The 27,441-nt window shown below is 36.0% G+C and overlaps 1 protein-coding gene across 4 annotated transcripts; it reads left to right on the top strand.

Moving 5' to 3' along the window:
- The first annotated feature begins 649 nt into the window (after positions 1-649).
- On the top strand, positions 650-27,441 carry LOC132155871 (cyclic nucleotide-gated cation channel beta-3-like). Of its 4 annotated transcripts, XM_059564621.1 has the most exons (39): positions 650-745; positions 833-863; positions 955-994; positions 1,321-1,417; positions 2,897-2,922; positions 3,096-3,110; positions 3,497-3,596; positions 4,226-4,258; positions 5,395-5,419; positions 5,544-5,628; positions 5,714-5,850; positions 5,936-6,095; positions 6,776-6,842; positions 6,943-6,967; positions 9,064-9,334; positions 9,428-9,574; positions 9,801-9,842; positions 11,281-11,340; positions 13,032-13,046; positions 14,676-14,820; positions 16,654-16,684; positions 17,902-18,037; positions 18,148-18,165; positions 18,258-18,332; positions 18,443-18,597; positions 18,696-18,905; positions 19,708-19,916; positions 20,685-20,735; positions 20,837-20,923; positions 21,010-21,074; positions 21,166-21,288; positions 21,381-21,522; positions 22,564-22,723; positions 22,802-22,899; positions 23,353-23,436; positions 23,644-23,762; positions 24,823-24,969; positions 25,497-25,671; positions 27,105-27,441. In XM_059564621.1, exons 1-39 carry the CDS (start codon positions 650-652, stop codon positions 27,354-27,356), a joined length of 3,954 nt encoding a protein of 1,317 aa, XP_059420604.1. In that variant the 3' UTR covers positions 27,357-27,441. The 4 variants fall into 4 exon arrangements, with proteins under 4 accessions (XP_059420604.1, XP_059420601.1, XP_059420603.1 ...); XM_059564618.1 differs by lacking the exons at positions 650-745; positions 833-863; positions 11,281-11,340 and having other exon boundaries at positions 888-994; XM_059564620.1 differs by lacking the exons at positions 650-745; positions 833-863; positions 4,226-4,258; positions 11,281-11,340 and having other exon boundaries at positions 888-994.

Below are 27,441 nucleotides of genomic sequence, written 5' to 3'. Positions count from 1 at the left end.
ATTAGGGTCAGATGCATTTACAAGTGATTAACAGTCACACAATCCCACACAAACAGCCATGATCCCACTGGGCCAAAGCCCTTGTGACCAAGAGGGTCCAAGCAATTTCAACTTATTTGTGTTAATCATATAACTTTTCTCTAAAACATATCCCCTCAAAGACATTTCAGCAAACTCGAATGTGCAAAATGATTGACAGTCTATTTAATACATAAAAAAAATAATCATGCGATGCAGTAGCAGCCTGCGATGGCAGTAGCTTCATAGTACAGAAACTCGAATCGCTGTTTTGAATACAATTGTGAGAATTGTGCGGAGATATAAACTCAGAACTGAGAGAAAAAAGTCTAGTGCAGTAACAAAAGTTAGTGCAGTTCTAACTTTAAAACTCGCAACTGTGAGTTTATATCTCGCAATTCTGAGAACAAAAGGGTTGTGAGATAAAAAGTCACAATTACAGTACCTTATTTTGTTTTTATTCAGTGATGGCAGAAACAGGCTTCTGTGTAAAACCACTGTCGTGCTACTTGAAAAAGTATATTGAGGCTTTTGTACTCCCCAACACTGCTTTTTTGGACGGTTCTTTTTCGATATCTTAAACATCCTTATTTGATTTTGACACCTGCTGTGTTAATCTGTATTTGACAGCATGTTTAGCTGGGTGATAAAGGTTGTTCCCCAGCCTCCAGCGTCTCCTGGGAAACTGGGAGAGGAGGACCAGACCAATGCTTCCACTGCAGCACCAGCGAGTGTGAGTATGTGTTCATGTGTGTACACTGAGTCACCTTTGCCAGTTTAAGCATCCCTTCACTGTCTCTGTACTGTTCTTTAGGATGTGATGAAAAAAGAGGAAGTAAAACAAGGTAATTGTGCACAATGACCAACAATGAATCACAGAATAAAACACAGACCTGAGCGAACTGTTTGTTCATTTTTCATGATGTTATTTTACAGAACCTTCCAATCCAACGGAGGAGGACTCAGAGGAAAACAGGTGATGTTATGTTTGTGTTTATTTGTGTGTGTGGGACATATGTTCAGTCTCTTTAGATGCTGTAATCCTGCCAGACCTAATTACTGCTCTCTATCCTTCCTTTTCTCTCTCTCTCTCTCTCTCTCTCTCTCTGTCTCTCTCTGTCTCTCTGTCTCTCTCTCTCTCTCTCTCTCTCTCTGTCTCTCTCTCTCTCTCTCTCTCTCTCTCTCTCTCTCTCTCTCTGTCTCTCTCTGTCTCTCTGTCTCTCTCTCTCTCTCTCTCTCTCTCTCTCTCTCTCTCTCTCTCTCTCTGTCTCTCTCTCTCTCTCTCTCTCTCTCTCTCTCCAGCTCTCAGAGTGGGGTTTTGAGTTGGCTCTCTCATGGGTTCAGCAGTGCTCTCCCTCAGCCAGTAAACTCCTCTAAACTGGCCAACAGTGAAGTTAAGGTATTTTCATGACTCTTGTCATGTACATTCACAGAAATAAAGCTGAAAAAAAGCCTAATTGGTGGAATCGTAATGCATAAAGAAATACTTATTAAAAGGATATATTTTTTTAGTTTAATTCAAAATTAAATAGTCTGACCATCTTTAATTCTTAATGTAATCTAATTATTATTAATATTTTGTTATTTCTTATATATTGTATACATTAATCTGAGCTATGTTTTTGTTGACACAAAATCAGTGATGGTTTTAAAATTAATGAACAACCTCATTTAAGGATAATCAATATGTTTGTTGAGTAATTGTACTTCATTACCTAGTTTGAGTCACAATTTTTATAGATAATGTGCTGTACTTAATTACTATTGAAACACAGCCCTTGTGATCTTACTTAATTATCGTCGTGGCCTAATGGTTAGAGAGTTGGACTCCCAATCGAAAGGTTGTGAGTTCAAGTCCCGGGCTGGCAGGAATTGTGGGTGGGGGGAGTGCATGTACAGTTCTCTCTCCACCCTCAATACCACGACTTAGGTGCCCTTGAACAAGGCATCGAACCCCCAACTGCTCCCCGGACGCCGCAGCATAAATGGCTGCCCACTGCTCCGGGTGTGTGCTCATAGTGTGTGTGTGTGTTCACTGCTCTGTGTGTGTGCATTTCGGATGGGTTAAATGCAGAGCACAAATTCTGAGTATGGGTAACCATACTTGGCTGAATGTCACTTCACTTTCACTTCACTTATATTTGCAAGGAAAATTGTTTTTTAGATCACCAGTGTGCAAAGTACATATTTAACAGGTTATTGTGTCTTAAACTGTTGCTGTTTTTGTTGTTTTATTAAGGATAGAATTTTTTTTGGTGTGGACCATGACAGTGAGCGTGATTTCACCAAGTACAACATGTTCCTGGATCATCATCCTTGTTGATCCTGGTACAACATTCCAATCAACCAATCAGAATTCAGATATAACTTTTCAGGAAATATCTGTTTTAGGCTTACAATCAGAGTTAGGTTCTTCTATACTCTTGTTAATCAGCTATTATTTCCCACTGATTTTAGGAATAAATTATGGGTAGGGTTAGGTTTAGGGGTAGGGATTGGGTTAAATCTATGTTTTTAATAATAATGTTGATCCAGGATCATGTCTTACTTGGCAAAATCACGTTGACCGTACCATGACACTTATACAGTCGTTTGTCATTATGAAGAGACACCTTCTTCAGTCAACATAGCTTTGAGATAAAGCAATGCATACTGTTTTTAGACATGGCTGAAGATAGAAGAACTTAACTCAAGTGTCTTTCATTTCTTGATTTAATCAGTATATTTTTGATGCCAAGAAAAGAACGTACCCTAAATTTCTTCTTTTTTTTTTTTTTTTTGCTACTTTGAATTTTAATTTCTAGTATTTTGAATTAATTTCAAGCAGTTTAATAATGCTTTTTCTTTTCTTTATTTTTTTCTACCACGGATTGAGCAGCATGAGGGAAATGCAGTGAGCAGCAGGTATAGTTTCAATCATATGGATACAGTTTTATTTTAAATGCTTATGTTGTTTGCCACATCTTCATTATGTGAGAATACTTGTGTATTTCACATCTGTATCTGTGGGTGTGCCTGTTAAATGAATGTTTTGATAAGTATTGCACATTTTTCCATCACTGTATCATGGACCGCAGTAACACATCAGATCAGTGAGTACCTTATAGCAGATATTAGGTCATGCACAAAGATTGGAGATTATTTGCATGCTACACACACGAGAGAATTTCCATATTAACAGCTCATATGTATATATATATATATATATATATATATATATATATATATATATATATATATATATATATATATATGAGAACAGTACAGCAAGCCTTTTTTTTATGACTTTTTTTTTTTTTTATAGCATTGGCCACTGCCTCCTTGGTGCTGCTGGGCAAACCTGTTTGTTTTTACATTCCCCTGCTGCCATCTAGAGTTGGCTTATGGCGAAGCAGCCTACAGCTTATTTGCATGCATTCACATACTCACTTATGCCCAGAGCAGCTGATGGACTTTACTGTATCTCTTCTTCCATCAGGGCTGGAATGATAGGCTGGATTGTGCAGGGACTTGGAAAAGTGGTTCCACAGCCAGATGAGAAATACAAGGGTCACACAGAGCCAGAGGAGGTCACTGAGGTATGGACACACACCGCACACATTCACTAATCTTATAAGATGCTGAGGCTTTCTGCATTCTGATTATTTATTTGGTTATTTACCAAGTCAATATTTATAATATTTCCTCCTACAAGTTTACTGGATTTGCTGCAGTTTTCTACATAAGCTTATGTTATTATTTGCAATTTATATTAATGACAAAATTTTTATGCTGTTCATGAACATTTGTGATTATGAAGAATGATAATTTATGTATTTAATGTTCCAGTCATTTCAAATTAAATTAAATTACAATCTTCGTTCTCTTTGGCTACTAAGCATTTTAATTATATATATATATATATATATATTATTATTATTATTATTATTATTATTCTTTTTTTTCAAGATTTACCTTTACCAAAAAAAAAAAGTTATTGTCATTAGATTAAACTCTGCATAAGACTTTACAAAGATTTTTAACATATTTTATTTATTAGTTTATTTATTTATTTTCTTTAGACTACATTTTGATGTTAATGGAGTTAATTGTTTTAGCTAGGGTTTTTAGAGTTAATGGAGCACTTCAGGGCCACAGACATCAGTCTCAAAGGTGTCTTTAGGTTTTCTGGGTGTTTCTGTGAGAGTTTCATTGCATTTCCATTTAGCCTGCAGTTCCAGTGGTTAAAGTGGATCCTCCAGTAAGTACAGTTTTTTTAGAGCAAGCTACAGCATGTCAGAATCATGCTCGCTGTTCCCTAACTTTAAAGGGGTCATATGTCAACAATCATATGTCCCTTTTAAGTATGAGGTGATATACAGAGATATTCATTCCAGTTATCTGGTCTACAAACTCCATCACAAGAGTGTGTCCCGTCAAAATGAGAGTTGATAGGGCACCAACTAACCTTCCTTTGATCCTCTCCTGCGTTTCTGTCTGCTCACAGTAATCAGCCCATTTTCAATACATGTAACAAGAACCATTTATAACAACCAGTCCAAAATGCTGAATATGAATTAGTTCTGCTTCATTCCTTACAGCTATGTTATCATCACAGTATACAGTATTACAACAAATTACTGTTGTAAACACAAGCTGATTGCTGCAGGACTGAGCTTTTGAGGACTGATTTGCCCCGTAATGAGTCTTCAAAACAAATCCCTCTTATCAAGAAATACTTATAATTTGAGCTTCTTTGCCTTCGTATAACTATGGTAAAACCCTGCTGCATCAAAAACATCAGAAGCTTGCATGGCTAGCAGTTTTAAATGGGCAAGCTTGCTTACATACGTGGTGTTTCTTCAAACTTTATTAAAACTAATGTTTTATTAAATGAAGATCACATTAAACTTTATTTATTGCTTTCTTGTATTTATTTATTTTTTTCAAATGCTTTTTATGAATATTTTGTTTTACTCATCTCAGCACATATTCTGCATGACTATATTCTACATCCCTAATCCTACCCAATACCTAAACTTAATAACTGCCTTACTAACTTTTAATAAGCAACAAATTAGGAGTATATTGAGGCAAAAGTTGTAGTTAATGGTTTGTTAATAGCAAGAATTGGACCTTAAAATAAAGTGTGACCATCTATGTTCCACAGTTTCTAAGTTTACAAAGCCAAATGTGCCTGAGGTTGAAGAAACACCAACATATACTTAAAAACCTTCTTGCAAGCATTTTTATAAATGAATGACAATTGAAATAACATAGACAGATAAAAACTGAAATGCAAGCCAATCGAGAGCAGCTGGCCATTAAATTTTCACACCAATATTCAATCAGGGATACGTACAGTAAGAGATCTTTGTGATTCTTGTCTCTTTACAGGTACAAGATGTCAAAGACGTTCGTGGTGAGTCCAGCAATTGGTAGCCACTTCATATAGAACAGTATAAACTTTTGCTTAAAGAATATGCATTACGAAGAGCTGATGAGAGAAGACACAACTCATGTGACAGGATTCTCACTCTCACCAGATGCTGAGCCGCTGCCTCATATTCCTGTGGTGGAGGTTGTGTCTGATGAGGACCCAGACGTTGCTAATGTGCCCTTCTCTCCCAGGTATATGTTAATCAGCTGTCAGACGCTAATCTGAAATCTCATTCTGGCTGAACGCTTTTAATCTGTCTGTCTCTGTCTCTTGCAGAGTAATAGAATGGATTAAGCATGGTTTTGAGAAGGTAGTTCCACATTCTCCTGTCCATCTTCGTCCTCCCGCTGCTACAGAGGCACCTGCCCAAAAGGCTGCTTCTGCTCCTGTGACTCCCTGCAAACAAGAGCCAGGTAACATTTAAAAAAATAATGAATGGACGGCTGGGTTTCCTTGGCAACTGAGTGGTCTGCATGTGACTTCTTTTTTTCTATTTAGCACCTGCACCAACACCGGCTCCTGCACCTCCACCAGCACCTGCGCCTGCGCCTGCACCTGCACCAGCACCAGCAGCTCCACCTGTTGCCCCACCTGCACCTGCATCTGCACCTGCAGCTCCTGAGCAACCTAAAGCAGCTGAGGATTCCAAAGGCACAAAGTAAGTGTCCATCTGCTTCGCTTATAATGTCTATAGCTATGTTTTTGAGCTTTTGTTTTCTGATTGTTACTTTAGCTTTTTCTGTTTTTGTTTGTTTCAGTTTTGTGTATTATTTTCATTTTTATTTTGTTTGTTTGTTTTGGGTTTTGGGTTTTTGTTATACATTTGTTTTTTGTTTTAGTTCTGTGTTGGTATTGTTTTTGTTTTTTGTTGTGTCTTTGCCTTGTGTTTTATTTTTGTTTAATTTTGTTGGGGATTTGTATTATTTGTTTAATTTCTTTGTCATTTTGTGTTCGTTTCGTATTGTTTTAAATTTTTTATATTGCTTTGATTTTTGTTTTGTTTATTTGATTTGTTTGTTTTGTGTTTTCATGTTTTTTTTTTGTTTTCATTGTTTATTTTGTTTTTGTTTGTTTTAGCTTGGTTTTTGTTTTGCGTTTTTGTTAAGGGGGTGTTTTGTTTTATTTTTGCTTTCATTTTTGTTTGTTTTGCTTGTTAGTTTTTTAGTTTTTTGTGTGTTTTGTTTGTTTTTTTGTTTTTCATTTAATTTCATTTTGTTTGTTTTGTATTTTTTATGTACATAACATATATTTGAAGCGCTTAATTGTTTGGATGAATGCCAAATGTTTTTACATATAATTTTGTCTAATGACATGCACTATATTTATTTTGCTTTCAAGTATGGTTGGCTGGTTTGTACAGGGGTTCGGACGCATCATACCACAACCAGTAGTGAAACCAAAAGAGGTAAGCTGTAAGTCCCCTTCAAAGTAGTGTAATGTGTGCAAAAAGAAAGAAAGACACTGCTAGTCTTCCATTTACATATTTCTTCTGTGTTTATTTGCAGGGCAGCTCTGATGTCGTTCAAAACGGTACGTTTTTTTTTACATGTCTTCACATGCATAAATATAATGAGTGCAGACAGATTTGTAGGACAGAGTGATTTGTCCCACAAGATTATATATTTGAATATATCAGAGGCACTGCTATTCTCTCACTGCTTATTTATAGGTGGAGGTGTTAACTCAGCTCATCTTCTCCTTCTGTTTCAGGGGAGAAGGCCATTAAAGCCCCTTAAACATAAGTAGAAGACGACTGGGAGAGTCATTACCTCCACACAGAGACAGAAAGAGACGTTCAGACAGACACAAACATACACATAAATCCTCTAGTTCCATACAGCTACTGTACATCAGCTTTGAACATTTGCTGCAGTTTAAAGTGCTTTCCCATGTAATATTCTTTAGTGATTTCTGTTAGCTACTGTATATTACAGATTAGCATGCTGACTTGTAAATTGTGATGATTGTTTAGTGCTTTGATGATTAGGCTACCTCAAAGAGACATGCAGTAAACACACAGTGGCCCAGTCAGAGTTTACAATGTCATTTACTGCTTATTTACTGTTTCTACATTTGTGCTCTCAGCGTCACTAAACATTAAACATTTCCGCCTTTGAATGGTCAGATAGTCTAGCCCCAAACTTGTGTGCTGGATTTCATAAGCATCACGGAGCCGCAATCAACTTATGAATGTTATATAAATGTTAAACCTGGACAGGAGAAAATATTTCAACATATTAAAATGTTTCATCTTTAACACTGCTTTCAACGTTTTTCTTATTTTCCAGAACAAATATCTTAAACCTTCTTCAATCAAGACACAAGCAAAATAAAATAATATATTAAGCCTTGTTTTCTAAAAAAAAATTATTTCTGATTAGATTGAGAAAAAAATATCTGCCAAAGGGATAAGAAAAATAAATGTAATTCAAAAGGAAAACACTTTTATTTTTCTTAGTTTTTCTTGTTTGAAGCATAAACTTGCTTCATTTTGAAAAAATATTTCTGGAATAAGACTTGATAACTTTTGCCAAAAATATGCCATTTTGCTTCTTAAGCATATGTATGTTGAGTTAAGAACATTTAGATATTTGTACTGGAAAACAAGACAAAAAATGCTGAGTAAGAAAATCTTTTTTGCAGGGTCAAAGAGCACAGTTATCCGCAATATTGTTGCCATAAGACAAAAAAAGAAAAAGAAATAACCATAAATCCCCATGCCACTGAAAGCGTTTGCCAATATCTATTGCCTGCTATAAAATGCAAGAGTTAGTATAAATGCATTGAAAAACAAAAGCCATGAGCTGATTTGCCATACTGAGGATGTTAGCAAAGCAATCCGGCTTCACTACTGCAAGGTGGAACAGTCTTATGCTATATATATATATATTGATGTTATTTATGTTTGTTAAAGGCTATTGCTAACACAACACAGGCAGCTACCTTACTTTGTCCGCTGTATGAAATCAATAATAAATAAATTATTTCAAAAAGCAGTTTGTTTCTTGTGTGGTCAGAGGATGTAAATTGCCTGGAAAATTGTATGTGGAAGAAGCACTACTGTACAACTACAGCTAAAATAATTTCATTCTTTTTTTAAATATATTTGTTTCATTAAATTTGAACACATTAGGACATATGCTGTATTGCATAGATTTTTAAACAGCTCTTACAGATTACAAAATGTGCAAATTTTGCAGTTGGGGTCTAAATGTGTTGTTTTTCAAAACATAATACAGAAATACAATGCATTATTAGGATTAATGATGTAAAAAAAATTAATAAATAAAATAAAACAATTGATGACAGTTGCCCAAAACCCCTCAAAAACCATCCAAAACCTAAACAGACCAGACTAAGCTGCATGGACATGCTTGAAGTCAGGCAAACCACTTTGGGATCCAGTAGGATCAATGCTATAATGCACAGTTTTTCCCACTGGATTTGAATCTACATGCTTGAGATTCTGAGAAATCAATTGTGATCCATTGATACAAAAATACCGATTAGAAAAGGATAACTATAAATAAATAGTTAATTAAATAAATAAATAATACGATTCTCAGCCTAATCTCTTTGACCTGTGAAGCATGTTTTGTTTTGTTTTTTCCCTGTGGTCGGTGCAGTCTGCATCCTGCAGGACCCGTGTGATATGGTGCTGGAAGAGGTGGACTCAGACTGGGAAGCCCAGCAGAGGGAGCAGGGCTCGGGGCAGGACGTCCTGGCTGAGGAGCAGGTGCCACAGGAGGGCTCATCTCTGCTGCAAGTGCTGCCCAATATCCTGCCGCACATGCTGTCCCAGGAGGACGCAGAGACCCAGACTGAGCGCTGGACACCTCTCATTGAGAGCATCAAGAAGGAAGCAGAGGAGACTGCCATAGCAAACATGGAGGAGAGGTGAGAGCCAGCGGTTTGGATCCCAGTGACTATGTGAGGCCTGAAATATGAATATTTAGAAAAATCTCAATGATGTCAATTGTGTGTGTGTAGACTTCAGCAGGAGCGTGTGGAAGCGGCTCGTATGGCGGAGGATCTGGCCCGGCAGGCTGCAGAATTGGCCGTCAGACAGCTGGAGGAAGAGCACACCACACAGATCATCATCGACACGAAAACCGAAGAGCTGGACAATGAGGAACAGTAAGTCACAAACACACCACAAACTCTGAACTGAGTTCCTGCCCTCTTGTGTTTGTTAAGACTGAGATCTGGGGTGTGATAAACCACAAGGTGGCTACAAAAGTTTTTTGTATCAAGTGCGCTGTGTCTCTAAATCTTTCATACTATCCCTTTCTCTCTGTCACACACACACATAAACACACTTACAGTGTTCAGAATTCACCTGTTCACTGTTTGTTTCACAAAGACTGCCAAATATCCAGGAGGAAGAGAATGAAGAAGATCCGGAGTAAGTGTCTTCTCTCCCTTCTGCTCTCACTCCTTGCTTTCCGCCAGAGTCCAAAATGAGCACTCACCAAATAACAAAAACAGCAATAATAATAGTCTTTGGCCTAGAATAAGAGTTTATTTTTTGTCTATTTCTATTAGCTTTTTGTCCACTACTGTATATGCTTCATTACATTACTTTTCATTACATACAGTATATGTGCATATTCATCATTTTAACCAAAATCGCACTACTTACTGTTTAAAAACAAATGTTTTTTGAAAGATCATTATGTTCATCAAAAATAGAGTTAAAAAAACTGTAATACTGTGATATATTATTACAATTAAACTACGTTTTCTATTTGAATATGTTATTTATTCCAGTGATGCAAAGCTGAATTTTCAGCATCATTACTTCAGTCTTCAGTGATCCTTCAGAAACCAATCTAACATGCTGATTTGATGCTCAAGAAACATTTATTATCATCAATGTTGGAAACAGTTGTTCTGCCTCATATTTTCTTGGAAACCATGATCATTTCTTAGGATTTTTCGATGAATAGAAAGCATTTATTTGAAACAGATATTTCAGATATATTATAGTTTCTTTCAGGAAAATAAATAAATAAATGAAAAAGGACTGACCCCAAATATTTTAACCGTAATGTATATATAAAAAATAATATAATAACAAAATAATTTTTCTTTTTTCTTTTTTGAGAGATTAATTTAATTTTATTTTATTTAATTTAATTTATTTTTTTTATTTTTTTTTATTTAACTATAAGCATTTTTTTATTAAAGTAAATTGTATGTGATGTAATACCAAATAATGCAATATAAATATAAATTAAATATGATGTAAATTAAATAAATCTGATATGATGCTGCAAATGACCCAATGCCCTGTGCTGTCTGTCACTAATCTGCAGTAAAAATAAATACAATTAATTAATTAATTAATTAATTAATTAAATGGTGAAGAAACAATTTTCACTTAGAAATTGATACATTTTACAGATAATTACAAAGAAATGCCAGGTAACATAAAAGTACACGTGAAGATTTGCAGAAGAAAGACTAAAATAGTATATTCTTGTAAAACCTTTATATTTCTACAGTGTATGATTAATAATCCCAAATCTTAGAAATAATCTATATTTATAGATTTTTAAATAAAATGAATTACTAAATTAATACATTTTTAATGAAAATGCACTGGATAATGCATGGCTAGTTTTACACTTTCCATTCGCAGGTGTGGCAAAAACCTAATTTTGGACTCTGCTTCAAACCCTTCAGTGCTGCAAGCTTCCTCACAGCAGAGTGAATGTTACAACTCACAATATGACTGGATGCGAGTTTGTGCTTGCTTCTTTTTACTGCTGTACCGTTACTTTATTCTCCTGCGTGTCAGCTGCTGAAGTGCTGTTTGTCCTCTCCGGCTCGCCATACAGGTTACAGCCGCTCGGTGAAGAGAGTGGGGAGGACAGTGAGGGGGATAGTAAGAGAACAGAGTAAGGCCTTCATCCTCAGAGCTAAGCAGCAAAGATCTAGCAGCCTGCATTACACTAAATGGGTAGTTGACATGATAAATCAAGCAGTGATAGCAGGTTCCTTCAGCGCGACATTATACTTCATTAAAGCTACACATGCTATAGCTGCTGTTTATATCTACACAGTCCCTACACTGCCTCTACTGTTCCTATAGAAGTAGAGCATGTGCTCCTGAGATCAAATACTGTGCAGTGTTTCATATTGTCTTTAGGTCTGGGCAGTATTATATATCAGATATATATTAATATACAGTACAATATATCTTAAATAACTTCCACTCGATTTTCAGTTAACATCTCAATACAATTGTTTTTAAAAAGTTAATTATGTCTAATCCTGTTATTGTAATATTGTGAAATATCTATTATTTGAGTATATTTTAGAGTTTATATTTGAGTTTTTCTTTAGTGAAATGTTCTTAAGTGTCACACGATCCTTCAGAAAGCGTTCTAATATGCTGATTTGGTGCTCAAGAAACATTTATTTGTATTATTAATATTACAGTATCATCAATGTTGAAAACAGTTGTGACGCTTAATATATCTGTGGAAACCATAAAGCATAATTTTCATGATTCTTTGAATAGAAAGTTTAAAAGAACAGCATTTATTTGAAACAGAAAACTTTTTGTAACATTATCAGTGTCTTTACTGACACTTTTGATCAACTGAATGTGTCCTTGCTGAATAAAAGTGTTCATTTGTTTTCTGTTTTACTCCAAACATTTGAATGATACGGAGCCCCGCACATGACATGCATTAAAAAAAAAATTGTGCACACGATTTACTAATTCGTTCCCTCAATGTACTAAAATGTGCACATGATTACTATTACATTCCCTCGATTTGCTAAAGATTTCAGTTTTAGTACATTGAGGGAATGAATTAGTATATCGTGCACACGATTTGGCCTACTATTTTTCCCTGCATGCCATGTGTGGGGCTCCGTAGAATGATAATGTATCACAAAAAAATGTTTTATGCATAAAAAAATAATTTCAACGCTGATAATAATAATGAATATTTTTTTAAACGGCAAATCAGCATATTAGAATAAATTCTGAAGGATCATGTGAGACTGAAGTAATGATGCTGAAAATGCAGATTTATATCACAGGAATATATCCCAAAATGAAACTTAGAAATAATTTTCCACAATATTACTGTATTTTGATTCAGTTAAATGCAACCTTTGTGAGACTTCTTTCAGCGACAAAAGCATCTTAATAATTGGAAGCCTTTGCCCGATAGTATAATAATAATTATAATAATTAGAATAAGCAATTTAGCAAACCTCTTTTGAGTGTTTCAGTCTGTAAAAAGACAAACTATTACAAAAATAGAAGTGTCTCAATGTACTTTTGAGTACATTGTGTTATTTTGGGCATGATGTCAGATGCTAAATTTAGGCTTCATCCTGCTTTATCACATCACTATAAACCATCCCGTCTGAAAACCAGAACAGCTGATGCCAAAAAAGTTTTTAGGTCGAAGCACTTATGTAGAAGTAGAGCACAGTTTCAGACCTGCTGCTGCTGCTGCTGCTGCGTATTGCAGTGCTGAATTCAGAAAGCCAGAAATTCATGGAATAAAACTGAAATGTGCACTTTTTTTCAACATTTTGCAACCAACTTGATATCCCCTGTAAACAGTGCTGATGTGAAAAGGTATGTTAGAATGGCCTACATTCTTTTGTGTACATTAAACATAGATTTGACCTACATTACCCCTTATCCCTGGGGAAAAATGCATATACTAAAATGTATTTGAAGTACATGTATTTATACTACAAGTACATTTACATATTTATGTACTTAATAAAAGTTCCCTGCAATTGTGCTTTTAGTTTACTAAACTGGTATACTTAAAGCCAGCTAAATTGGAACAACTAATTTTGTAGTTAATGCACTGTAATTGTGAGGAAGTAGTACTGAAGTCCAACTAAAGATATACTGAAGTACATCTGATTCTGATAAAGTGGAACTATTGCAAGTATACTTTAAATATATTGCATTTGAAGACCGATATTATTCAAAGATCATACAATCATCTTCGATAGTGATATTAAAACACATTTTAGGCATAATATCAAGAAATGTGAATTGTGCACAAGTAGTTCTCCAAATAAAGTTGAATTGTAATTTTTATATCAGTAAGTCTTGAGCTATATGTCAGTAAATGCGTTAATAGATTTGAATGAAGTAAGAAATAAATGTATTTTAAATATATATTACTTTTATTTAGGATTCTATTCATATTCTACTGTAACACCATCGAAGACATGCCACAAAAAGCTTTTACTGGCAGAGTTTCGTCATGCTAAACCACTACTGGGCTAACAGCTGTTAGCAAGTTAGTAGCACTGCTACTTTTAGTTAGTTGACTCTGTGTGACAATCGAATCATGCCAGAGGATGTATTACTCCTCTTTCCTTCTTTACAAGTAAAAGAAGATGAAAGTTGAAGTGCTGTTGAGACATGCATTGTCACCATCATACAATTTGTTGCATTTGCTTGTTACATTAGTCCTCACCTGGTATTAACTTGGTAAACAAGAAAAAATAAAAATCTGCTGAACATTTACTCACCCTCAGGTCATCTAAGATCTAGATGAGTTTGTTTCTTTATCTAAGAAATGTATTACTTACCAATGGATGCTCTGCAGTGAATGGGTGAGGTCAGAATGAGAGTCCAAACAGCTGATAAACACATAACAATAATCCACAAGTAATGCACACCACTCCAGTCCATCATTTAATGTCTTGTGAAGTGAAAAGCTACGTGTTTGTAAGAAACAAATCCATCATTAAGGCATTATTAAGGCATCATAAATCGAGCGGATTACTTGTGGATTATTGTGATGTTTTTATCACTCTTATGGCAGCCATTCACTGAAGAGGATCCAATGGTGAGCAAGGAATATAATGTTCAGTTTCTCCAAATCTGATCTGATGAAGAAACAAACAACATCTACATCTTGGATGGGTGAGTACATTTTCAGCATATTTTCATTTTTGGATAAACTATTCCTGTTACTGTAATCTCTTGATGAAAGACAAAAAAAAACATAATAAATAAATTCATTTTCACTGCAGCTGGATTTAAAAACATCCGTTCAGGGTTCAGGGGAGTACAAATATGATTGTCTTTCAGAATGGTTGATTTGCTTAATCCAGTAATGTATTCTTGTCAGCTTCTTTTTCTGGTCAACGCCTACAGATCTGATTGGTGGCTTACCAGCCTCTGATTGACTGGTTATGTTGCCATGACTAGACTTCTGCTCAAACCCCTTTTCAGGAGCCTGATGGACGTCTGCCCGGCGGAGCCCTCACCACATGGTGAGTCTGAGGTTTCAGATCAGGCACTACAAGCAGATCCGGTCTCGCCGCCCGTGACCACTCAGCCTCAGCGAGCCACATCTTTACCTCCTGATGCTGACCAGGTAGCATTGCTTAAAACATTTTAGCACGGTTCTATTCAGAAGTTTGGGAGGATATTTTAATGTTTTTTTTAGGGAATTTATTTATTTTCACCAAGGCAACTTGTAATTCATCAAAAACAGCCAAAACATTATTACCACATTTTCCTGAATATAAGCCGCATGTTTTATCATTGGAAAAATTCTGTGATTTATATTATATAGTGACTTATGCAATGCAATTAATGTCAAGTACACAAAATATGCATGAAGCGCACATTTGGATTTGTGGTGAATTTCAATGAGTGAACCTCTGCTTCCATTTAATGGTTATAATTGCAATTGAAAAGAATTTACCATAGAACTATAGTAGTGTTTCTTCATTCCAGTCCTGGGGTACCACTGCACATTTTGAATGACTTCCTTATTTAACACACCTGATTTAGATAATCAGCTCATTAGGAGCGATCTCCATACAATTTTGCACGCTTGTTTAGAATCATATTATTCCTGAGTTTACAGTTTTCTTTTATGATTTATAGGCTTCTGGGCACACTATAGTTCAAGACAACATTTTTAAATGACCCTGTTATAGCTTTCCAAATGCAAAGGATTTTTTTTTTTCAATTTCATGTCATTTACCATAGAAATATTGTGTATTTTAAGCCTTTTTAATTGTTTTGGCACCAGCTGTGGTTCGATCTCCAAAACTTTGCATGCTTTGGTTAGAATCATCCGTCACGTGCTCACCTAGTATCGTGATGTTTTGCATTATGATTAAGGATTTATAAGCTTTTGGGTGTATTTAATCACACCCCTTTTCGTAACGACCTGGTATAGCTACACAAAGAATAAAAATGAACTTTTTTTAAAAATATAATTATTTGTCTAGAGCAGTGGTGTCAAACTCAATTCCAGGAGGGCCGGAGCCCTGCAGAGTTTAGATTCAACCCTAATTAAACTAAATACACCTGGTCCAAATAATCAAGTCCTTCAGGCTTATTTGATAACTACATGGTATGTGTGTTGGAGCAGGGTTGGAACAAAACTCTGCAGGGCTCTGGCCCTCCAGGAACTGAGTTTGAAACCCTGATCTAGAGAATCGTGCTGCAGTTGTTATATTGAGGGTAAGCAAAAAACCTTTAACTAGTTCACAAAAGTAGGGTTTTTTTATATATATAATTGAGAATATTTAATGAATGAATTGATTGATAGCAGTGGTTCTTGAGGCAAAGTTGCTCAGTATGAGTGGATATGTGAAACACCAGGTGATTAGAGAAGCGTAAAACTCATTAGCAACACCTAGCAGCTGATTTCTTTCCAAACACTTACAGACCCCTAGGTCACAATCGAATCCAAGGCATGCATTTTGTCCATCTTGAGCAACACACATGAACCCCTAAAAAAGCTGCTACATAATGGAGAAATCATTGTAATGTGCTCATTTGGTACTTTAGAAACCAATGAATGAATGAATGAATGAATGAATGAGATGAGATGAAACTTCTGAATATATAAAAACGCAAGAATGCACTAAGCCTTCTTAATGGTCATTTTAGCAAGTAGAGGATTCTTTTAAAATTGATTTTGCTTTTAAGTGAAATAATGATTTGTACAATCATAAATCTTTTCTGTATTTTTTTATCAATTAAATCTAACCCAGGTGAAAAAAACAAAACAATCTTTCTTTCAAAGCAGATCTTTCACACTGTAAAAAAAAAAATTGTGTTATGTTGGGATTTTTCTGAATGGCAGCTATATACATTTACAAATGTTTTTTTAAAGAAGTTTGCCATATTTGTCTTTGTTGTCTTATGTATGCCATATGATGTCATTTTTCATCTTCTGTTGTTACAGGAAGAGGAACCTCCAGAAGATGGATGTGGAGGTCAGTGAGAAACATGAAAACACACACACATTATATTTATACAAGAATGAAAGATGTGCTGTATAAAACAGAGTATAAACCAAACGAACATTACTGTATCCAGTGACTGCTTACTGATATCCAGTTTGTACATAACCAATGCAATATAATGTGAATGTCCAGTAACTGAAGCGGTCTGCCTATCTGCAGTGCCTGCTAGCTGTACTGGCATAAAGAGCTGGATTCGTCGCATCCCCCATGCTTCCACATGTCTGAGCAGCTTACATCTGCTGAAAAACAATAATGTTTCCCTGCCCAAGATGCCCTCCGATCTCCTGCTGCTATACCAGGAGATATCCCAGCTTCCAAAACAAGCCAACCAGTGCTTCCAGAACGTTCTCCATCGCCTCAACATCCTCAAGCCCATGTAGAACTCCTCAGCAGCAGCATGTAGTCTTGGAGTTAGAATCTGTAGCTAGTGGATTTTATTTTTAAAACACCCAAGAGGCCCGCTGTCATCCCAAGCCAAAGTGCCCTAAAATCCCGATCATCCCATGCTTGACACCTATAGACATGATTTTGAAGTGCCCTATGTTCCAGAAAGAAACCAAACCTCCAGCGATCTCTCAGGTGAACTGACTGTGCTAGATACTGCTGTGCTGTGCTGTGCTTTGCTGTCTGTTAGTGCAAGTTATTTGTTGCTAATGCAAGTACCATTTCTTCACACTTAAGGTTAGGGCTTTTTCAAAACTCTACCACATAGTGTGCGCTGTTGACATGAATATGACCTCCAATATTGCAACCTGTTGATGAGAAATGTGCTGGACAAAAAAAATAAAATGATGTAAATACAGTTTGAAGCATGGTGTGCTTCTTGTATTTTAATAAAGGTCAAATTTTATTCTATAAAGGTTTATAATGTGCTCCTAAATTTTTCAACCTAGTCGCCCATGTGCTCCTTTGGGGATGGTATAAAGCCCTGATCTGAAAAATCATGGAAAAAAGTGAAATGTGAATGTACAACTTTCGTGTTTTAAGATTTATTATCCACAGAATGATTCAATGGCGTGGATATATATATTTTTTTTCTGTAACATTATGTGTTTCTTTCTGGAGTGTCTGATCATAGTTGGTGTATAATAAAAAGCCATTTTAGGATTTCTAAATTGTTTTTCACAAGATCACATCCATTTTTTTTTAAGATTTCAGCACTAAAATGTGATTGTGTGTGCTCTCAGAAAGCACCCATGTGAAGCCAGCAATGAAGGTAGAGGAAGTGGAGGATGGAGAGCCCACCATTCCCAAAATCATTGTCCCCTCAGAGTTAGACTCAATGACTCTTGCTGTTCCTGTAACAAATCTGATTTCTCACAGGTCAGTGTTTATCCATCTGATTTATTAATATGATTTACAGGCTAAATTCTTTAGGATGTGTCTCTGAAAGTCAAGGTTGTTTTGTTGTTGTTGTTGTTTTCCACCCTCAGCAAAGCTGTGGATTCAGAGTAAGTGGTTCTTCATCTACAAATCTCTAGTTTAGTTACACAGCACCTGCTATACTAAAGACTGTAATATGTTGTATGTTTTTGCTCAAAAGAATACAGGAAGAGATGATTCCTAGTGAGGAAGATGAACAAGACCTGAACAAATCTGATCTACTTGCTGTGGATGAGTGAGTTTTTTTTTTTAAATCTGAATAATTGATTGTTTTTTTTTATCTTAAAACCCTTGCTTAGACTCTTATACTGAGATGTCAATCTGATATGTTGTCACTTCCTGTAGAGGCCTTGAGCGTCCTGCATCTGCAGCCAGTCCGACAAGTATTGTTGTGAATGAGCGTCTGCAGGAGCTGGTCAAGCTATTTAAAGACCGCAAAGACCGTGCAAAAGAGAGACTGGTTGATCCAGACGAGTCTGATGATGAAAGCCCTTCGGCATGTGAGTAGACTTTATTTGCGGTTTATTTTACTCTATTAATTCAGTGATGTCAGGTCAAAGAGAGATCGTACTTCACCTTTGATTGTTTTTAACCGTAGCTCCAGCCAAAAAGCCTGGTGAAGCCCCACCTCCACCACCTCCTCCAGAGGAAAAGAAAGACGATGAGGAGAAGGCTGAAGAGGAGGTGACCATCTATGAGTTTATGGGATACAAGATCCCAGTTCCCCAGTTCAAAATGCCCCAGGTTCCTGACTGGCTGAGAGTCATACTGGAGTACCGTTTCCCATCCAGCATTGATCCCTTCACAGGTGAGATCCAGATCCAGCTGAAGTAAGTGAGCTCTACATGGATCACATTGGGCCATTGTTCTAAAAATATACAAGCAAACTACCTTATTACTATTAAAAGTGTCATTATAATAAAAAAATATTTTTTTGTCGTGTTTTGAACATCTTTCCTAGTCCAAAAAGACAGGAAACCAAAAATAGCCAATTGTGTGTGTGTGTGTGTGTGTGTTTCTGTGTGTGTGTGTGTTTCTGTGTGTGTGTTTAGAAAGTCTGTTGTCTGTTTTTATTTTTTCTGGATTTATGATTTAATACAAATTTATTGTACTAAGTGGTGGTAGTCAAACGAAAATATAAAACATTGATTTAATGAATCAGTCAAAATGTAAAATGTCAAAAATGTAATCCTATTTAAATGTAACAGTTCCTTTATTTTTTGTCAGACAAAGTGCTGAACAACAGAGGTTTACTGTTAAAAAAAAAGAATGGAAGAAAATGTATTATTCCTTAAAATATTTTCCTAATTTTATTATTACTATTATTTCTTCAAGAAGTAAATTCTACTGTACAATAGAAATATATTTTAGTAATCATTTCTTCAAGTTAATAGGAGTTGTCATTAAGAACTTTGAGTTTCTTTGTATCTGACGATAGCTTTTATGAAATGAATTGTTGACTCTCAGAGCAGCTTTTTTGTTAAGTAGACTTCAAATTACAGGGATAAAGATTAAAAGCGTGTACTGTACAGTAGGACCTCATCAAAATGTCATTCTGAAGACTGTCTCAGTACTGTATACTGTAGGCCTGCTGATTCCTTCTTTCACAGACTTGATCTACGTGGTGTGGCTGTTCTTTGTGACACTCGCGTGGAACTGGAATGTTTGGCTGATCCCTGTACGCTGCACTTTTCCGTACCAGACGTCTGAGAACATTCACTGGTGGCTGCTGATGGACTACTTCTGTGATGGCATTTATATTCTGGACATCTTCGTTATGCAGCCCAGACTGCAGTTCGTGAGAGGAGGGGACATTGTGGTGAGCCAAAGCACCGGCTGCGATGAACACAGTGTCTGTTATCTTTTGACAACCAGAAGGTTTAGCAACACTTGCTGTTGTAGTTTTGAACAGTGTATCTATGTTAGTGTTTCAAGCATCACAAATTTATTTTTGTGAAAGGTTTTGCTTAAAAATTGTGGAAAAAAAAGGAATTGTTGTGTCATTTTATTTTACAATTCAGACTTTTCTTTTGCAGTTTGTCTCAAAATTCTTACAAAAATGCCAAATTGCAAGATATAAACTCAGAACTGTGAGATATAAAATCGCAATTCTAAAAAGAAAAGATATAAACTTGCAATTGCACAGAACTCAGAAAAGTTTTTTTTTTATTATTTATTTATTCCTTGGCAGAAACAAAAAAAAACTGAATTGCGAGATGTAAACTAAAAATTCTTAGGGAAAATGTCAGAAATGTGAGTTAGAAATTAGTTTATATTTCACAAAGTGTCTTTTTTTTTTAAGAATTGAGAAAACAATTGCAATTGCAAGAATTCTTTTTCTCAGAATTGAGGGGAAATAAAAGATTAAAATGTGAGATATAAACCCAGAATTTGCAAGAAAATGGGTCCGAATTGTGAAATAAAAAGTCATCGGAATTATTTGTTATTATTTGCATTAAACAGACTTCCACGCTTAAAATGTTCTTTAAAATGAATGCAGTACATTTGTAAGTATCTGGATATTTTTTGAGGTTTGTTTTGTTTTTGTCGATGTCTATTGATGTATTTTATATTTTGTCTGGCTCAGTGTGACAAAGAAGCAATGAGAGACAACTACAGGCAAACAGAGAGATTCAAGGTAAAGAAAAATCGATTAAATCAAGATTTGACACTGAACAAATACCTTGAGTCAGTTAGTAAAACAGTTTCAGAACCTTCCGCTGATGTTGGATGTTTCAGATGGATGTGATCAGTCTCTTTCCACTGGATTTGCTGTATGTCTTCACAGGCGTCAAATCGCTCTTGAGGTTCCCTCGTCTTCTAAAGGTTAAAAAAAAACATCAACCCTAACCTATTCGCATTTTCACACACACATCCTTAATACTCACACTTATTCTGATCTTCTTTTGCAGTACAATGCATTCTTTGAGTTTAATGATCGTCTGGAAGCTGTGATGAGCAAAGCCTACATTTACAGGTAAGACCAGAAGCCACCACCAGAGGTCACTATGACACAAAGCATGTTCCTCTTAAAGGGACAGTTCACACTAAAATGAAACTCATTGCAGGGTGATCCGGACGAGTGCATACCTGCTGTACTCTCTGCACTGTAACGCCTGTATTTTCTATTGGGGTTCTGACTATGAAGGACTGGGTTCTACTAAATGGGTCTATAATGGCAAAGGCAACAGGTGAGCTTCTCAGTCTCAGGCTGATTTCTCAGTGGTGTATTGTGCACAGAGTAGATGCTGTAATATAATAAAGATGTGTTTGTGGGATACAGTTATATTCGCTGCTACTACTTTGCTGTGAAGACTCTGATCACCATCGGAGGTTTGCCGGACCCCACCACTGTCTTTGAAATCGTCTTCCAAATGCTCAACTACTTCGTGGGAGTCTTTGCTTTCTCCATCATGATTGGTCAGGTGGGAGTCATACGAGATATGAGAAATTCTGGATGAATCGTATTTATTGTCAAAAACATGTCATGGTCATATTTTACCCCAAAATCAAAAGAAAGAGCTAAAAAAATAGCATTTTGCATAAAGAAAATAAGACTTATTTAGGATCACAAAGTAGTGTTATTTTCATTAATTCCCCCAGTTTTCAAAAATAAGATCTCATTACTGTAATATGAAAAACTGATACATTTTTTAATTATAAATACTTGAAACATTTATTAATAAGGGTTTTTTTTTTTTTTTTTGAGAATTGGGGGAATTGTATGAAAATAAACAAAATATTGTACATTAATTAACTTTAAGTTCAGATTTTTTTATAATATTACCTAACCAGACTTAGTATAGGTAACTAAAACTAAAACCATCAAAACTTTGAAATAAAATCAACCTTAACTTGTTTTATTTCAACATTTTTAAAATGTTAAATGTTATGAAAAATAGTAATAATAATAATAATAATATCAAAAACAGACAAAAAAATATTAAAGTTCTAAAACTACTACTAAAACAATAATTAATAGAAATAATAAAAGAAAATATATACAAAAATGTAATACTAAAGTATAAAATGATACTAAAATCACACTGTATCTAATGAGAACCATTAATCACTAGTCAGATTTTCTATTTCTAATGAATAGAAAAAAATTATTTTGGTTAATTAGAAAAAAAGGATTTTGGTTAATTAGACTTGTAGAAATATAGAATGTAATGAAATAAAATAACTGAATAAAAAAATCATAACAAAAATATAAAAAAAAAATATTTGTCTTAAGAACATAAAAATATTTGTCTTCGTGCAATTTATAATTTCTTATTTGTGTTTTATTTTTGATCTGAAACATGCCTTGGTCATTCGTGTAATTCACCTTCTAGTTTAATATGGCTGTTTTTCCATATCATCGACAGGAAACTCAAAGACATGTTTGTATGCCATTTTAAAACAATGCAATCATAAAACTTTATGCAGTGTGTGTGTGTGTGTGTGTGTGTGTACACTCATAGATGAGAGACGTCTTTGGAGCTGCCACTGCAGGTGAGGCCTATTACAGACACTGTGTGGACAGCACTGTCAAATACATGAGCTCCTACAAGATCCCCCGCGAGGTCCAGAACCGCGTCAAGATCTGGTACGATTACACCTGGAAGTCGCAAGGCATGATGGGTAAGCAGATTTCCATTGCATTAGATGTTTGCATATGAGAAGTGTGTTTTAACCGTTTCATGATCCGTCTGTCTTCAGATGAGCAGGAGTTACTCATACAGCTGCCAGATAAGATGCGTCTGGACATCGCTGCAGATGTCAACTACAGCATTGTCAGTAAAGTGGCGCTCTTTCAGGTGAGTGTCTTCTCTTTCTTTCATGAACACACACACAGAATGACAGTCAGATCATGCCAGTTTAAGGCTGGTTTGGTGCTGGTCCAAAGCAGTCTTGCTCCAGAAAAAGATGATTTACTAGACTGAACCAAGTTCCACTGAACCAACCACCGTTCAGTTGATTTAAACAGTTGATTTAAACCAAAGACAAATGTACCAGACATAAATTCAACTTGAAATCAAATTGACTCTATTTCTAGGGGTGTAAATCACAACAGGCGTTTCATCAAAATATGATCCTGTCTAAACATCTGTCATATAGAGATCCCTTTTCACTATCCAATCAGTTCCCAATGGATTAACTCATTCAGTTTCTCTTTGAATGTCCTGTTTCATCTGTTTAAAATGACATACTATGACCTTATAACAGGTTGCAGAGGCTGTTGAAAAGTCTTTGTCTCTTGTTTGTTCTAGGGATGTGACAGACAGATGATATTTGACATGCTTAAGAGGCTGAAATCTGTGGTGTACCTTCCGGGAGACTTTGTCTGTAAAAAAGTGAGCAATATGTCATTTTTGTGATTTACTGTATGTGCTTTGCTGCTGCCTTGCAAATATTTTAAAACCTACAACAGATTATCTCGGTATACTGTATGTCCAGTATATTTGAAGGTTGTCTTAGTTAAGATCACATCAAATAGCCAGCATGAAAGAGCCTTTTATCTTTCCGAATTGACTCTTGTCCCGCTCGGCTCTGCCGGTCAGGGTGAGATCGGCCGAGAGATGTACATCATCAAAGCTGGAGAGGTGCAGGTGGTTGGAGGACCTGATGGGATGACGGTGTTTGTGACTCTTAGAGCTGGCTCTGTGTTTGGGGAAATTAGGTGAGTGATAATTATTAAAAAACATTACCTAGTACATTTGCCAAAATATACTTTGTATCCCACAGTGCAATGCACTCAACTTCACCTTTCATGTTAAAGGGATGGTTCACCTAAAAATGTTCTTTTTTTAAACATTTACTCACCCTCGTGTTGTTCCTGCATTACTGTATAAACCTGTATAAGTTTCTTTCCTCTTTGGGACATAAGAGATATTTTTAAGAATGTTGGTGACCAAACAATGATATCTTCTTTTATGTTCCAATGAAGAAAAAAATCCATACAGGTAGGAGTACATGATGACATCATTTTCATTTATAAGTGAGCTATTCTTTTAACAGTGATGAATAAAGCATTATCAAATGCAGTTTTAATAAAGAAAAAAAAAGTTTTTTGACTTTTGACTAGAATGCTAAGATAAGACAATTTTGTTTCCATTCATATATTTTTATGTGAATTTTGCGATATCACTTGAACTCTGATTAACAATCACTTAATGCACATAAAATCTCAAAATGCACATAAAAATGTGTGGTTTTTATACTTTTTTTAATCCAATAGGAGGACATGCAAAATAAAAAATCAATTAATGTGTAACAAAAAACTGATGTGACTTTGCCTCAACAGTTCATGTGACTGGATAACTGAACTAACCAGCACACTGATCTCATCGCACACCATCAAATGTTATTTTAATCATTTTGAAATGTCTGAGCCAAAGTCAAAATGATTTGGTGTAATCAGCTCTCACATGATTGCGTTCCCAAACATAAGGCATCCGAATGCAAAATAACATCATTTATTATGTTGGAAATGAGAGCTACAGGCTTCCCCACTGCAGCAACTTTAATATTTATCGTTGACATTTTACACCAGTTTCCCAGAAAGTGACGATTTTATTCTTTTGAACACATGGGATGGAAACTGTGCTTCATTCGCAAATGTTTAACGCGATAATCTGCAAATTTAGATGCAAAATTAGCTAGTGTGAGAAAGATAAATCATGCTTTATGTATGAAGAGCCAAACTTGGACTGTTTTTGTGTGTGTGTTCACTCCATCAGTTTGCTGGCGGGTGGTGGTGGGAACCGACGAACTGCTAACGTAAAGGCCCATGGTTTTGCTAACCTCTTCATCCTGGATAAGAAGGACCTGACAGAGATCTTAGTGCACTACCCCGAGTCCCAGAAGTTACTGCGCAAGAAGGCCAAGTGAGAGGGATCGGAGCTCGAACCTCAACCAAGAGCCCCAGCAATCCTTACACACACACACACACACACACACACACTCTTCATCCAGCACAGTGGTCTGAGCCATTTAAAGCTCCGTATCACACTCACAGATCTCTATAGATTAGCCATGTTTTCTGTCTTTCTGCTGTTTCTGTTTTTCTCTCTACATCCTCCTTTCCCTTCCTTTCTCTTCTCTTTCCCTCCTTTCTCTCCCAAGGAACTTGGGAAATTAGTGTTTGATTTTGTTAGTTGAGATAGTTTGTTGAGATACTGAAGAACTTAAATGTGTGGTCAGACATGAGTCGCATAATGCATTCACCCATGGAACCAATTTACAGTGTGTGTGTCTGTGTGTGTGTGTGTGTGTGTGTGTGTCTGGTGAATGATGGTGGTGTAATCTGATGTCATCTCAAACCTTATGAAACCCACTTCCTGCTAGAGTCTCAGCGATGCACATGCTAGCTTACAACTTCCTCTCATCCTAATGAGTTTGTCTTCTTCCATAGGAAAATGCTGACAAAAGATAAGAAGCCTGCAGATGAGAAGGGCCAGGCTAAAGAGACGGGTGAGGTCATCCCTCAGCGGCCGGAGACACCCAAACTATTCAAGGCTGCACTGGAGGTTGGAACAGGACAGACTTTTGCCAAGCTGAAGGAGGCATATAAGGGAGCAACTCTAGAGGTATTCATATCCCCTGTTATGATGCTTTTGGCCAAAAACATAAAGGGATAGTTCACCCCCAAATGAAACGTCGGCTCCTGCGTCAGCAGCATCACACGCATGTGTCATGGTAGTCTTGTGAATGCGTGTCGAAGACTGACACAGAAGAGAAGAAATAGTTAAAGTCATTATTTTTGTTTTCTTTGCACACAAAGTACTCTTATAGCTTCATAAATCATGGTTAAACCACTGTTGTCACATTAACTATTTTAATGATGTCCTTAATACTTTTCTGGGCCTTGACTCATGGTAGATGCATTGCGTCTATGTAGGGTATCTTAATCTTAATTTGTTTTCTGAAAATGAATGAAGGTCTTATGCATTTAGAACCACATGATGGTGAGTAATAAATGACAGATTTTTCATTTTTTGTTGAACTATCCCTTTAAATGTCAAATTAAGACAAGTCAATTTTTTTTTTAATCAAAGGTTTAACTAACGTTTAATGATTTAACTATGGTTAGCAACATCCTCTTCAAATATTTGTTTCACCTTTACAGTAACTGGCTTAAAAAAGAAAAAAAAATGACCACAGAAGATGACCAAATTAGTTCAGTAGTTAAAATGTCGTTATGCTAAACATCATATTGTCATCTTGCTTGTTATTTTATGTGAATTAAAAATTGGGACAATACATTTTCGTAAGTTTTTGTTTGTAATTGTTTTGGGTTCCATATATATTATCATCATTGATTATTATTATGATGTTTGCGGGTCAAACTGACCCCCAAATGATTTTAATACAGTTCACCAAAAATCACACTACGAAACATAACAAATAGGAACCATTGCATATAGCAAACAGATCAAAACAGTATTATTTTACAACAAAGTTATGACTTATAATAGACAAAATAAATAACAGGAAATATGATATCATGTTTTAACGATTATTTTAAACCTTTTAAAATTGTATTTAATATTTCCATTTTCACAAACTGTTAATACACTGTATATTTTACATTTTTTTGAATGTTTTGGCTTTTGAAAGTGGATCTTTGCTTATCCCTAATTAGATTTTTGAATGCTAATTTTGAGCACAAACTATGTGCTTTCTGCAAATGTAGTTATTGCATGGGTTGTTTGGTTTAGATGTGTGTGGGAATTACTGCTTTGTGACACCAGAACTTTCAGGAACTTTTAAAACTGTGTGACAAACAGTCCTGTATCCTGTTATAGTAGATACAAACAGTATAACTTTAACATGTTTAGTTAGTATGTGACTACCTTGAAACTGATAACAGAGTCTCTTTTGATAATTGATGATAACAGTGCTCTGTTCTTGTCCAGATAAAGTTCTTCATGTCTAAAGTAGCACAGTTTGTTGATACTGTATTTGACCAGTCAGACCCCTTACTTCTTTGGTCTGTCCCGTCTGTCTCTTTCTTTCTCAGCCGTCCTCTCCCACCTCCGGCAGGACCTCCACAGCTCCAGTCCCCCCTCCGTCACCCATGCACCGCCGTTCACCCATTCCCCGGCCTCGCATCCCAGATGAGGATGACATGGTATCGGAGACCACCGACAGCACCATGATCATCCGCATGACTCCCCGTGTTGAGGGAGAGGAGATCTTATCTGTGGAAGTCAGTCCTGGAGAGGGCATGGAGGCGGAGCCGGAAGATCCAAGCAAAACTACTGACAAGTGAGAGAGAGGAAGAGGGCAAGGACAAAGACCAGAGTAGGAATAGGGTAGAAAGCCTAAAGAAAAGCCCAATGCATACATCCCTCGTC

This window comes from Carassius carassius, chromosome 13, assembly GCF_963082965.1.
Source record: "Carassius carassius chromosome 13, fCarCar2.1, whole genome shotgun sequence".
Classification (NCBI taxonomy): Eukaryota; Metazoa; Chordata; class Actinopteri; order Cypriniformes; family Cyprinidae; genus Carassius; species Carassius carassius.
Note: the sequence above shows the minus strand (reverse complement) of the source record. Positions and strands in the feature narration are given on the sequence as shown.

Bases quoted from the DNA above. Each gene is read 5' to 3' on its own strand.
- LOC132155871 (XM_059564621.1), top strand. From the start codon at position 650: ATGTTTAGCTGGGTGATAAAGGTTGTTCCCCAGCCTCCAGCGTCTCCT. The intron at 16,685-17,901 runs GTCAGTGAGAAA...GTGTGCTCTCAG, and splicing joins TCCAGAAGATGGATGTGGAG to AAAGCACCCATGTGAAGCCA. The intron at 20,924-21,009 runs GTTAAAAAAAAA...CTTCTTTTGCAG, and splicing joins GGTTCCCTCGTCTTCTAAAG to TACAATGCATTCTTTGAGTT.